A 14787-nucleotide genomic window follows, 5' to 3' on the forward strand; every position below is an offset into this window, starting at 1 on the left:
TGCTTTACTTTTTTAATTTGAAAAAAGTGCCGCAGAATCACACCGATTGCTCATGGTGAATGTCTTTCATCGGTTTCAACGTGCAAGAGTTGATTTGAGCGGTTTAGAAGTGGACAAAAAAGTTTGAAGACCAAGAATTGGAGGCATTACTCCATGAAGATTGTTGTCAAACTCAACAAGAGCTTGCAAAATAATTGGGAGCTACTCAAACAGCAATTTCAAAAGGTTTGCGAGCAGCAGGATTCATTCATAAGCAGGGAAATTGGATGCCATACGAATTGAAGCCGAGAGACCTTGAAAGATGCTTTTGCATGTCTGAATGATGCTTGAACGCTATAAAAGAAAATAATTTTTGAACTGAATCAGTACTTGCGATGAAAAATGGATCCATTCCATCCTTTTATGCCAGCAAAAGGGTGTTATCTATTATAACCGGCTGACCAGACCATCACAGGGAACCTGTACTGTATAAGCTTCATTTTGGAACAGAGCATTGATTTGTTCTTGGCCTAAATAAAAGTTTTAATTAATTTCTTTAAGTTTTGGTTTAACTCTTTCCGGTTAAGTGGTCACTTTTCTAACCACCTTTTCTAGAGTCTTAAACAATTTTTAGTGACATCTATTGCCATTTTACTAAACAATTACACTTTTTTAAGTCATCTTTTAAGTTTTTTGGCGATACCTTGCCGTCAGGTTGCTCTGGTTAGATTAATATATTAAATTGAAAATATTTTAAACCGCAGTTTCCCACATTCAATAAAAAAGTTCAGAGTGTTTACTCTTGTCGATTAGAAGAGTCCGTTGATTACACAGAAGGTAGGGGTATACCAAATGATATAAAGGAATTGGAGAATGTCTCACCTATATAGCTATTTCGTTTGTTTTGTTCAGAAAATTTAGTTAAAAATGATAAGTTTTCAAACAAATATAACACTAGTTTACAAATCAAAAATTTTTGTTTGCTCATGGAATGAAACTTATATTTTTGAGAAGAGCTACGGACGCTAGTTAATTGAACATTTTTTGTTTCCCACCTATACGTCAAAATTTTGAGATATATGGGTTTTTATTTTTCACCTGCCCTGAGTACTACTAATGCATACTGTAGTGTACCTAATTGTGGTATTTAAGTATTTACATCGTTTTTGGGTACTCAACACTCTGGAGAAGCTACCAGATACTTTCAGACTTGTATTATTTTGACAAATTCCAAAAAAATTTACGAGAAAAAAATAAATACTGTTTAAAAGGACATCTTTCCTGTAGATAAACGTTAATAAATCGCTATTAAGTACAAAACTCTAAAGTAAAAACTATTTTAAAATATTTTATAGAAAATGTAAAATAAACCCAGACCATTTTTGTTTTATTTTCGGAAAAATTATTCAGTCAAATCGAGGTTTTTCTATAACACAAACACTGCAAAATGCTTATTTACTTTAAAAAATTTCGTAAAAGCTTTAGATAAGATAAAACCAGCATTTCAATATTTATGCAGTGTGTTCCTGAGTCTTTCTTTGGCTAAATTAAAAGAAGGGATATTTGTGGGTCCTCAAATAAGAAAAATTTTGGGTGATACCAAATTTGAGTGTCTATTAACCGAGGTTGAAAAAGCAGCATGGAATTCTTTTAAACCTGTTGTTCAAGAATATTTGGGGAATAATAAAAGTCAAAATTACAGTGATATTGTTGCGATTTTATTACATAATTTTGAACTGATGGGCGTAAATATGTCCCTCAAAATTCACTATTTACATTCTCATGTGGATTTTATCCCGGAAAACCTCGGACACTTGAGTGACGAACATGGAGAGCATTCCCATCAAGATTTGAAGTTTTTCGATATTAATTATCAAGGTTTTTGGAATCAGAATATGCTAGGAGACTACTGTTGGAGTCTCGTGAGGGAGACAAATGAAAATAATTATAAACAAAAGACTAAAACACTTCACTTTTAATTTTTTTGTCCTAATTTAATGTACATTTTTATATGTTTCGTTTTTAAGAAATATCTCAAAAGTTTGACGTCCAGGATTTTTTAAAATATTTTTTCCGAAGTTGGAAGACCTAAATACATACATCCCCATATGTTTCAATTCATGAGCAAAAACCTTGTAAACTAGTGTAATTATTTTTGATGCCAACCGCTATGGTGGTTAATAAACTAACCACCTTATTCCATAAAAACCTTTAGCTGTATTTTTATTTTTTCTTATTTTTCATTATATATGAACCCTAATTAAAGTAAAAATGCAATTGTTTTGATTATAAACTTATACACATAAAACTGTGGCTGATAGAGTTAATAAGTCAATCTAACGATGGTGGAAGAAAATCTAATGGAAATTGAAGCCATTCCGAAACAAATCGAGTCAGATTATCTCTTTATATTAAATTTTTATTGGATATTTTTATTTGTATCCAATTACATGTTAGAAACAAAGACGAAGAAAGTCTAAATTCTTAAAATTTAATAATTTGTTCTAGGCTGCAATTCCCGGGAAATTTCCAAATTAATCCCGATTTCCCGGGAAATGAAAAAGTACGGAAAAAGAACAACTCTATCCACGTTGTATTAAGTACTTTTTCTAAATGGTTTTCTTGAGAAACAAAAACTTACCAAATAATTGTACTACTTATTTAATCGTTAAAGCAACCAGATTTATGATTTAAATGTTTTTTTACGCTCTATATTTAAGCTGATATTTTTTTTTTAAGAGATAAGGTAATTGTTTAAAGAAAAAAAAGTTTTCTATTTACCTAAACAATTCAAATGAATGTGTTAATAAAACTACAACTCATAATTCTTATAAATTGAAGTGTGAAAATGAAACTTTAAACACATGTCTTAGAGCTCTTAAAAACAATTTTAAAAATTATGGTGGAATCCAAATAGAAGTGACTAAATGAAACCAATACTTGATCATTAGATCATGTATACTTTTATTTTGAATTAAATACAATAAAAAACTAAGTTAAAACTAGTTTCTAATACTTTTATTTTCATTTGGAATTTACTGAAGGCAACCAAATAAAAATGATTTGCATAAATTTATTTTAATTTAAATTGTTTATGTTAAATTTATTTATTAATTATGTTGTATTTAAATCAGTGCAGTGATTTAAACAAGATTTTATGTAAATATTGCATATTTAGTCAATATTTGTAGTTAAATACTAGAAATGACGTTTTACTGTATAATTGGAAAAAAAATATTTTTTTTATATTAAAGTGTTCTTGCACGTGACTTTTTATCAATAAATGTTTTATAAAGGGCTTTAGTAAAGTTGAGATGAATTTGTTTTTTAAGTACTTTAGTACATTTTGTTTATCAGTAATATTTCAAGAAGTTTGATTTAAATTTAATTTTATTTATCAAAAATTTATTGAAATTAAAAAATTTGAATTTCATTTTTTACTAGGTTTTTCTACGATAGCGCATATTAGATCTTCTTTATTCAGTCTTATGGTATCTCAAAGATCCGATAAGTATAAAGATAGAAGTCAGAACCTTAGTGTGGATCCATCATCAAGGCGGCACAAATGTTTACAAATATTAATAGAAAGCTTCGGATATTAAATGTTGCAAAATAGAGAATTCTGAAAGATTTTAAGAAACAGATACGATCTGATCATGATATGCTACGTGTAATGGATACAATTAAGCATGTCTAGGGCCCTAGCTATTTAAAAACCCCGATGCCGTCTAAACGGATTCTGATTGTAAAACATTGTGTTCTCTTTACTTATCTCTTCCTTGTTGAATCCGATGGACATCGATGTGTCAATATTGTATGTGTTCTAACTGGGATGTAGGACGGACTGTACAGGTTTGTTTGAGTTGATGTTAAGTTGTGTTTATACCGAAGTTTAGAAAAAGTCAACATTGCGGGACTAAGGACTATATACCGATTAGTTCCTGGTTATGGAAGAGTCTTTAGATAACCCTTGATTATCATATTAAAATAAAGAATGCGAAAAATATTTTTCTGGACAGTTGACTATCCTGGAATTTCAATTGGTACTAATTGGCGAATTGGTTCCAGGGCTATCAATTGGATCTTCAAAGATGTAGTGAAAACCAAACGTGCAGTAATTTCTGTTATTAAACGAGCAACTAACAGGCATATTTGCATATTTACTGACTGAATATATATATATACCCACAATGCAATAGCGGGTTTCTTCAGAATGAGATTTTTAGATATTCTAGGCTGTACAGCTAAAGAATTGGCCAGACGGGTTACGATGTTGATGATATTTATATATTTACTAGGGTATTCATTCGACTAATGATCGTTCGATTAATCGAATAATTTCTTACGAATAATTATTCGAACAATTTAAAAATGGCCATTTTCGAATAACGAATAATTCGAACAATTTTATATAGAATAATCGAATAAAAGGAATAAATGTTCATTTATATTTAAATTCATTAAATTGCTTAAAGTTTTTCATAATTATAAATTTAAATAAGTAATAATGACTCACACAAATTGTATTGTTTCTGAATAACTAAAGACAAGGGGACTTTCGATCACTTTAGATGAGTGTTCCGATAGCTCCTTCTATAAATATATAAATATTACTGCAAGAAGTTACAATCCTAAAAACAATTCTTTTAAAATGTTTAATTTAGGACCTAGCTGGCGAAATATTAGAAGAATCGCAATTAATAATCAAAATATTAACTTAGATTAAAGTAGAGTTGAATGTGATGGAGAATGTGATTTTGAAACGGTCGTCGAAAGTGATATTGAGGATGACATTTATAATGATTACATTGAAATAGATGAAGGCCATGATCTTAAAATATATATAAATAAGTGATGTTATTAACTGCGTACGTAAGTGTTGCAAAATATTTAATAAATCGAATGATAAACACAAATATTGCAAACTAACGTTTTGTTGCAAGAAAAGCATGGAGTTCGTCTTATACATGATATTGAACATCTTTGTCTAACATGGTAATGAACTTTTTGCGTATTTGTAAATGCGTCAATCATGCACTGCCTGACTTCAAATTAGCCACGTTCACTGTCAATAATATCAAACTTTGGACAAATTCCCTTACGACCACTTTATTAAGCAAAGATTCGGCAACGTTGATAGAGCTTGATGTATAATACAATTTGTTATAAATAATTTAGAAATAGTGAATAATTAATTTACTAAACAATTAGTTATTCAATTTAAAACCCGAATTAATGAACGACATAAAAAAGTTCTTAATACGTTTATATTTGTCCAACTCACAACGTAGTTGTATGTTGTACGTTGTATGATACAACTATTGTGGTTGTGAACACAGATTTAGCAAAGTCGTATGTTTACCTTGTCAAGCCTTGAAAATGCCAAAAGAAACAGATAAAAACAAAACATCCCAAAGTCTATTAATATGTAAAATTAATAGTGCAGCGAACAATAGCAAACTAATGTCTGAATTGTTTAAAAATGCAAACAGTTGACAAATATTTAAAACAAATTATCGTTTTTCATAAATTAAATAAATCAACTAATTTCAGTGTTACCGTTTGGTTGTTATTTTACACTAAAATGAAAAAAATTTTTGGATGTATAAATATGAACTTTTGGTAACACTTAAATTTTCATACAACATTCGAAAACCATATGTAAAAATGTTGTATGTGTTGTACAAAATATTTATATAGAAATTATCAACAAAATTTGTACAACTATTGTAGATTCAGACGACTTATAACTCATACGACTATACAACGTCAGTTGTGAATTGAACAATTGTATTTGAATTCAAGATCATGTTCAACTAGCTAAAATTTTTTAAAGCATAACTCCAAAACGGAAACTAAAGTGTTTGCTAGTCAATTGTTTTGTAGATTGTTCGGGAGTTAATCTGATCAGAATATTTCTGATGAAAATTTAATGATGAACTTTGTTTTCGAATGTTTTTTAACATTATCAATACTTGAATTGTTAACTTTAACGTTATTTTTTTTTTAACAATAATGTATTAAAAAAACCAACATCATTCTTTACTTTTTTAAAAAAATTTAAATTATTCGAATAATTCGATTAATTTTAAACCTGTGATCGAATTATTCGAACAAGTTAAAATCTATTATTCGAATTATTCGTTTTATTCGAACAAGAGAAAAATTGAATAATTCGAATACCCTAATATTTACTGATATTAAGTCGACCTTTAATCCTATTAAGGGAGCCTTCTCGACATCTAGGTCAAACAAAGAATGCTGGATGTCCCTGAATGAGATTTTGAGTCATTCTAGGTTATTGGATGATAAGGCGATTGACAACTTTTCTTTCATTCCTCTTGCTAAATGTATATTTGGGAATGCACAGATAAAGTTAGGCACGGATCCAGGCCAACCAAGTAAATTAAAATTTATTCTACATTTTTCTTTTTTCCTTTTTTATATTAAAACTTTTCGATTTTGGGGGGAAATTTCCATTTTTCACCAACCTTGATCCCCGCCTGGATTAAGTGATCCAAGGAAATCGATTGTTAATCCTATTGTGTGGTCGAATTTCCTTACTAGATTCCGTTTGGAGCATATAATGCAATTGATATCAATTAGTATAGGAAACATTATCATAGAAGCATTAGTTTGACTCTAGGGTTTAAAGACCACTGTAGAAGTTGTCATAAAGAGGATATGAGAGATTACGTCTTCTGTTAATGTTTGGCGCTGGCCACTATGAAGAAGCGTATAGTTGACGACCCATTGCTCTCATACTAACAAGAACGAGCATGAATCTTAGATATAGAAACAATCACCCTTATCGCGGTTAGCGTAGGCGTTTTACGCCAACAACAGTTTAGTACTAGATTAAAGAAACAGGCTGAATTATATCCTTAATATAGTACGAAACTGTAGATGGCGTAAAACGCCTACGCTAACCGCTAGAGGGAGGAATGTAATTGAGGAACTTGCTGTATCCCGGTGGGATCAGGTTTGGATGAACTCAAGTGAGCTGCTTGAAGAGCTGCTCAATGAACCTAACTTACTGCAACTATATATAATAGAGTCATGTATACTGGATATAGAAGGGTCTTTCAACAACATCAACCCTAAAGCAACTGGAAAAATAGTTATCAATTCTGGTAGTTATCAAATGGTGAACGAATGAATTATAAAACTGTGGAAATAATTCATGCTAATGTGGATAGAGTAGTCATTAGTAGTGTACTGAAACCACAATTTTGTCATTAAATGAAATCCTCCTGGAGCTAGACACAATTAATGATATAATTCTATTAGTTAATCGAAATTTTTCAGTTAATTCAGTGGCCAACCAGTTGTGTACTTGGTGTTAAATCTCAGCTAACGGAGATGGTTCACAAAGAGAAAAATATCGATCTTCAGTGAGTTTCAATTGAAAGCTGAAATCGACTCCTAATCTAAAGAACATAATTAGGAAGAGATATGCAGCAAGGTAGAACGTGTGGATTTAGTACTTGTATGGTGCGTGGTAATGGATGTAGACAACTGTCTTTGAGTATTACAGGAGCTCAGAAGTTTACCAGGACTCAATTCAGAATAAAGAGACATAATAATCTTCTTACAATTGCTAAATCTGGGTACTCAACACTTATATGCAAATTTCACTTAGAGAACACAAAAAACATTTTTGGGACAAGTAGATCAGCACAATCAGTCCGCCAAGATATTATTTAAATCATAATACTGAAGAGGATTTCAACAGGATTTTTTTAGCCATAGTACAGAGTATTACAAGTTCCTCACAAACAACTCATATTGAAACTGTGCTTTATCCATCTTAAAATAATATTGAGGATAATGAAATATCGGAAGGATTTGCACGAGCCGAAACAGATCTTGATATAAACATCTGTTGTGAGGATCTATACCTAGGCGTTTACTTTGTATGCAAGACAATAAACAATAAATTCATACTCCATGCTAATACATTGTGAAATAATTCTCGAGATGCATACAGAGGAAATCCTTGTGAAAATCTATGGGCAACAAAACATGAAAGAGAATGCCAGGCTTGAGTAAAGCTGAATTTAGGATGTATGAAGGTAGAATAATGTCCACGAACAGAAGCAAATTTTGATATAAACATAGCCTGAGAGGATATATTCCATGGCCTTCAGTTTTTTATACAAGACGATAAAGAATAAATTCAGACTCGTTATAAACACACCGTGGAATAATTTTCAAAATGCATACAAACGAAATCCTTTTGGAAATCTATATGCAACGGGATATAGAAGAGATTGCTAGGCTTGACTATATCTAAATTAATGATGTATAAATTGAGACTCGCACGGTTAATATTTCCTCTGTCAATACTCGATTCGAAATAGAGAAAGTTGGAATTTGTGTGCTAAACACATTGCAATTCGACAGTGTTTCCCTATGAAGAAAGTTTAGGATATAGAAGATAACAATTTCAGAAGAGTATATATGAATCAACGGAAATTATCTAAACGATCATTATAAGATAGCCTCGAATTTAAATAATTTATTGTCCTATTTAACTTATTTGGCTTTAATTTACAAATAATAAGGAAATCAAGGAGCAATTTATGAGCTATGTACCTTTGTTTACTATCTTCTAAAGGAAAAAATAAATAAAACTTATTTTTAAAAAATCTAAATTTTACTTTTGATTTCATCATTTTAATTTCATAATTTTTTACCACTTCAAAATCTTGAATATTTTTACAGTTGGTTTTTATTAATATAAATAATAAATTCTGAACCAGTTTCTAATTCATTCAACAATTTATTGATCTTAATCATGGTAGATAAATAAAAATAAAAACAATATTAAATTTTAAATACTTTCATTTGTTGTTTAACTAATAATAACAAAAATCCGTAAAAATCAAAGACAACTAGTTATCGGCGGCAGCACGTTTTGATTAGATTGAAATTTCGTCAAGTTTGTTTCGTATTTAGTATAACTTTAATACAAACTGAAGAGACGACGACTTTTTCAAGGTTGTAAATTAGTGTTGTATTTCCTTAGCTTAGTAGGTATTTGTTTATATTTATTGTATATTATTATAATATGTATTATTGATATAAATTTGGGTATATTTTATGGGAATTTTATGTAAACTAATGAAACCTATTTAAATAAAACTAAATTTGCAATTAATAGTCAAAGTTTTTACTACAAACTATTTAATTTTACGTCAAACTAAACTCTAATGGAAATTTTAGCAAACCGGCTAAATATTTATCTACATATTAGTATATACAAATAAGTTGGCAATATTTGCAATGCATATAAATTTGATTTGATTTCAAAGGAATTTATTTTACTTTATTTTTTTTTGTTTCAAAATATGTACTTTTATAAATTTTTAATTGAAACATGTAGGAATATTTCAATTTATTTTATGCCTTATCAGTTTTCCAAGAAAATTTACCACAGGGTAATTAAATGCTAAAATAATTAAGAGGCAGGCAATGACAACAAAACCAACAGAGAAGAGAGAGAGACGAACAAATAGAGAAAAGAAGTGGCAAATTACAAACAGTAAGTGGCAATATAATAGGTATACCTACATAATGGTCAACATAAAAACATACATGACGAATTAAAAGATTTTTAATTTAAAGTTACATCCCATTTATTTATACAGTGTATGACTTAAAAATGCGGGATTTACAATATATGACCTATCCTTGGAACCCGGTTTTTGTTTTAATAACTTATATGTCATTTTGAAGGGTACATATCTGTCATTTATTCTCACTTACTTTATAGTGTAAACAGCAAATCTATTCTTAAATAGTCAACATATTATGCCAGATCATTAAGTTAATAGTATTAAGACAATAGAAGCAGTCCTTATTTTAGTCCCGCGTAAGTTTTTAAAATCTCCTGTTATGAAAATGTCCCCCCTTTCTGTAAAAATAAAACTGACAGCCATAATGAAAGCCCAGTACTCATTGCAAAGAAGCTGATACAAAAACGTAATCGTATGATAAGCCTGTTTATTTTGTGATTGAATTTCAAAATGTTGAACAAATCCCTCATTTTTAAGTCATACACCCAATATTACTTTTTTTATAAAAAAAAAACTCGTATTTATTTTTATTTAATTATTCAAGCAAGTACCTCCCTCACGTGTTTGAAACTAATTTCAACAACAAATAATAATGTAAATATTAAAAACTGTAATTTATCTTTATTTCAAATTATTTAGAATTATTTAAATGTTTTATTTTTTCAAATTCATCAATTTCCAGATAATCTGACAAATGTAAACAAATGATGTTTACCACTAATTACAACTCTAAATGAGACGTCAGTCAGTGAATACGTGATACATATATGTACATATGTACATCACAGTTAGTTTAAAATCAAAATTATTGAATTTATTGGAATCAATTTAAAATTAACTTCATTCGATTCTTAGGAATTGTATTATTGTAAAATTGAGGTTTTCGTGAGAAGGGTATATATAAGTTTTTCATTCCGTTTGTAATTTCCACAATATAATTTTCCGACCCTATAAAGTATATATATTCTGGATCCTTATATACATATAGCGGAGTCGGTTAAGCCGTCTTGTTGAAATCAATTTTCTGAAGACCCCAGATATCTTCGGGATCCAAATCTTCAATAATTCTGTCAGACATTCTTTCGAGAAGTTTCCTATTAAAAATCAGCAAAATCGGTCCGCAAATAGCTGAGGTATGAGGAAAAAACCAGGGGGGATACTCTCTATTGCGATGCGAAAGAAAAACTGATTTTAAATTAAATTTATACTAATACTAGCTGACCCGGTGCGCTTCGCCACTCCAATTAGAAGAAAGGAATAGTACTATTAAGTCTCCCGCTCACTCAGGTTCATATAATCTTTATTTCATGTTTCTAAATTCATTGGTGAAGAAATTACTAAAAGTACCATTCGAATAAAGAAATAGTACCAAAAAGTCTACCCCTAGAATCCTAACTCACTTAAGACCATGTATGCTTAATTTCATGTTTCTAAGTCCATTGTTATAGAAATTTCAAAAAAGTACCATTAGATTAATGAAAAAGTATCATGAAGTATCCCCTTGAATTTTCACTCACTTAGGATCATATATACTTATAGTTTCCCACACACTTGGGTCCATATAAGCTTTATTTCATGTTTCGGGTCCATATAATCTTTATTTCATGTTTCTAAATTCATTGGTGAAGAAATTACAAAAAGTACCATTAGAATAAATAATAAGTACCAAAAAGTCTCCCCCTAGAATTCTCACTCACTTAGAAGCATGTATGCTTAATTTCATGTTTCTAAGTCCATTATTATAGACAATTAAAAAAAGTACCGTTATAATAAAAAAAGTACCATGAAATATCCGCTTGAAATTTCACTCACTTAGGACGCTTCATTTCATATCCATTATTAATTTCAAATCCATTATTATAGAAAATTCAAAAAGTACCATTAGAAGAATGAAAAAGTACCTATAGTTCAGTTCTCACATTTTGGAACCTAAATATAATCCCTTATTTCTAACACTAACTTCACTCAGATACATATCAGTTAACTTTAATATCGATAAGTGAAATAATTTAAAATATTAAAAAGGTACCGTTAGGAGAAAAGTACCAATTTCCCTTTTCCTCCTTGAACACCCCTCAAGTTTGAAATTTAAAAATATTCCATTTTGCAAAAGTTGTTTATGATACAGACATGCCTCAATCGATTAAAATCTGTGTTAATGTGCCCAAGAAAAAATATGTTTTAAAAAAAAGTACCAAACTGTTTACCCGGATTTGGCCTAAAATACACCATGCAGTCGAGTTCCAAATAACAACCTGTTAGTTAATTTTTGTATGAATCCAGGAACCAATGTTAAAAAAATTATCAAAATCAGCTTAATAATTTGCAATAAAATGTATTTTCCCGATTATATCCCCTTTTTGGTACCTTTTTTATCCCCATTGCGGTGGTAAAATATTATTAAAATAATTTTCTGTATCGTGGTGGGAGCTCATAGTAAAATATTCGAATGTCTATGTCAAATTATAGAAAAACATATTTTATGTAAAAGTACCAAAAATAAACACAATTTTTATCCCTTAAGGGTTCGAATTTCCAAACTTATATTTTTTATTTTTTGATAAGTAAAGAATACGATTTAAATTTTGTTTCTATGTTTATTGGTTTAAAAGATACATAGTGTGCCAAAAAAGTACCAAAATACAGTTTTTACCCGTTTACTCCCCTAAAAGGTTCGAATTTCGAAAAAGTACGAAACACCTGTCAGCTTATTTTTTAAATGGAATTTCAAGTTTTTTTGTATCTTTATTAGTTTTGAAGATATAAGATTACCGGATTTACCCGTTTTTACCCTTTTTTACCCCCTAAACGTTCGAATTTCCAAAAATCCCTTCTTAGTGGATCGTTTTGGGGAGGGAGGAACCCACAGTTAAAATTTCATGATTCTAGCTTCAGTCGTTTGGGCTGTGGGAAGATGAATCAGTCAGTCAGTCAGTAACGTTACTCTTTTATATATATAGATATGCAAATATTACTTAGAGAACCCAAAAAAATTTTGAGTCCTCGGGGACAAGGAAATCATAATACTGAAGAGGCGTACAAGAGGAGGTTTTTAGTCATAGTTTGTTTACCTAAAAATATTTAAAATTTGTATTTTGAAGTATAATTTGGTGAAGTGTATATAAGATTCGGCACAGCCGAATATAGCTCTCTTACTTGTTTTTTACTCAATTTGAATAAAGAATAAAATAAAGGATTTGAGGATTTTTTCATTTTAAATAAAAAAAATTTTCCGATAAATTTTCAGAATAAAATTTACCTTAGGGCTGGATTGGAAAACAAAAATGAGAGAATCTTCAGGGAGATCATCAAAATCCGCCAAATCATTGTGGTCCCAATCCAATCAAGTTATTCTTTGGTAATCAAGTTGAAAGTTTAAAGCTCAAAAATCATTGAAGATTTTATACACGCGACTTCCAAAGACCAAATATTTTTGGCACAACGAGAGCACAAGTCTTCGGATCAGTGGATAGTTTTAAATACAAGAATTGCTATTTCTTCAACTAATTTACTCTATTCTTCTCTATATTAATCTATTAAATAAAACAAATTAGCATATAATCAACAACTCACCTGCATAATGGGATACGTGGTGCGTCCTTTACCCAAACGTTCCAATATCAATAACTTCTCCGAGTCCACTATAACACAATGGATATTTGACGAGGCCAATATGGGTCTGGCAGGCGGCTCTATCGGCACGAAATCCTTATTACGTTCGGCAAACTGACGCTCGAATGTACTCTGACGATCACTTTGCGAACGTTGATACTGCTGACGTGGACGTTGTTGATTGGACCTGTTACCACCACCGCCATTCCTCAAATCACCGCTAGACGAGTGACGCGACGAGGCAAAAAACGATTTAGATTTGCGATATTGTTTAGGATTATTGTTGCCATTGTAAGTGTTCATGTTTATCGGTTCCAAAGCTATGTAAGAGGTTGCAGCATCAGTTCCATTGCCAGAAACAGTGGGTTTCAGACATTTTGCACAATTTTTGGTTAAAGCAGCAGTCAATATAGGGCCAACATTTGATTTGCTGCCACTACTGTCCTGGGAATTTTTTCTTTGATAGGTGGCACCAGTGGGGGATTTTGAATTGGTGCGTGAGGTTTTGTTTCCCCGATATTTTTCACCGGGCAAGGGATTGTTGTCATTGTAAGAGTTAGTGTAATTGTTAGAGTTACCGTTGTTGGAGGAGTTGGATTGTTGCTGCTGCTGTTGTCTGGTATTGCCCAATGTCTGGGCATAACTGTGGGATGAATTGCGATATGATGTTGATTTTTGTTGGTTTTTAGAATTTTGTGTTTTTTGTTGAGTTTCAGCAGAGTTTTGTTTCTTGGGGTTTTTGTTAGTATTGTTTTGTTTATTGTTGTGGTTGTTGTTGTTATTATTATTGGATGTCACAGAAGATCTATTGTTTTGTTTATTATTGTTGTTGTTAACACTATTACGTCTGTTATTATTATTGTTGTTACCACTGCTTTGTGGTTGTTGATTTTTAGTTTTGTTGTGGTTACCAGTTTGATTTTGCAAATTTTGTGTCTTTGGTATGGCTCCACTGTGTTGCGGTTGTTGTTGTTCATTTTGTCCGTTATTTGTGTTTCTTTGTTGTCTTTGCTGCTGCTGCTGCTGTTGAGTTGTTTCCTTTTTATTGTTGCCTTCTTCAGCAACAACATTTTGTTGTTGCTGATGCTGCTGCTGTTGTGGTGTTTGCATCTTCTGCTTCATTTTTTGCGCTTTATTATTATTATTGGACATTTTGTTTTTAATTTTTTTGGAACACTCTTCTGTTGTTGTTTTGCTTTAATATTTATTTGTATTGTTGTTGTTTGTTTTAATTGTTTTTAAGCAATAACAGAAAGAAACACTTGCTATTTTGCAGAAAAATTATTTTTAATTATTTTTGTTGATGTTTTTTTTTTTTTTGCTTGCACCTAAAATAGAATGAAATACAAATATTAAATTATTATCTAATCAATTTTATTTATTTGTTTTAAATGTTTTTATTTATTATTATTAATATTATTTATTTCTTTTACTATAAACAACACCTTCCTTATTTGCTAGTTCCAATTAACCCATCTTAAGTGGAGTTTTGAACGCAAATTTAATTATTAATAAAAATTAATAAAATTTAATAAATGTTCTTTTTTAAAAAACAAAAAGTTGTAATTTATTTTTGGAGTTAGAAAAAATGAACTGTAATTTAGCTTTAGTAAAC

At 30.2% G+C, this 14787-nt stretch overlaps 1 protein-coding gene across 1 annotated transcript in view; it reads right to left on the bottom strand.

Moving 5' to 3' along the window:
- Positions 1–14486, bottom strand: part of LOC135962312 (rhoGEF domain-containing protein gxcJ) — a 328266-nt gene extending 313780 nt beyond the window's left edge. The window contains exon 1 of the mRNA XM_065514165.1: positions 13134–14486. Within this exon, the coding sequence (XP_065370237.1) occupies positions 13134–14324 (1191 nt within the window). The 5' untranslated portion in view covers positions 14325–14486. The remainder of the gene's footprint in view (positions 1–13133) is intronic.
- Positions 14487–14787: the final 301 nt, after the last annotated feature.

The sequence above is a fragment of the Calliphora vicina genome, chromosome 5 (genome assembly GCF_958450345.1).
Source record: "Calliphora vicina chromosome 5, idCalVici1.1, whole genome shotgun sequence".
NCBI lineage: Eukaryota > Metazoa > Arthropoda > Insecta > Diptera > Calliphoridae > Calliphora > Calliphora vicina.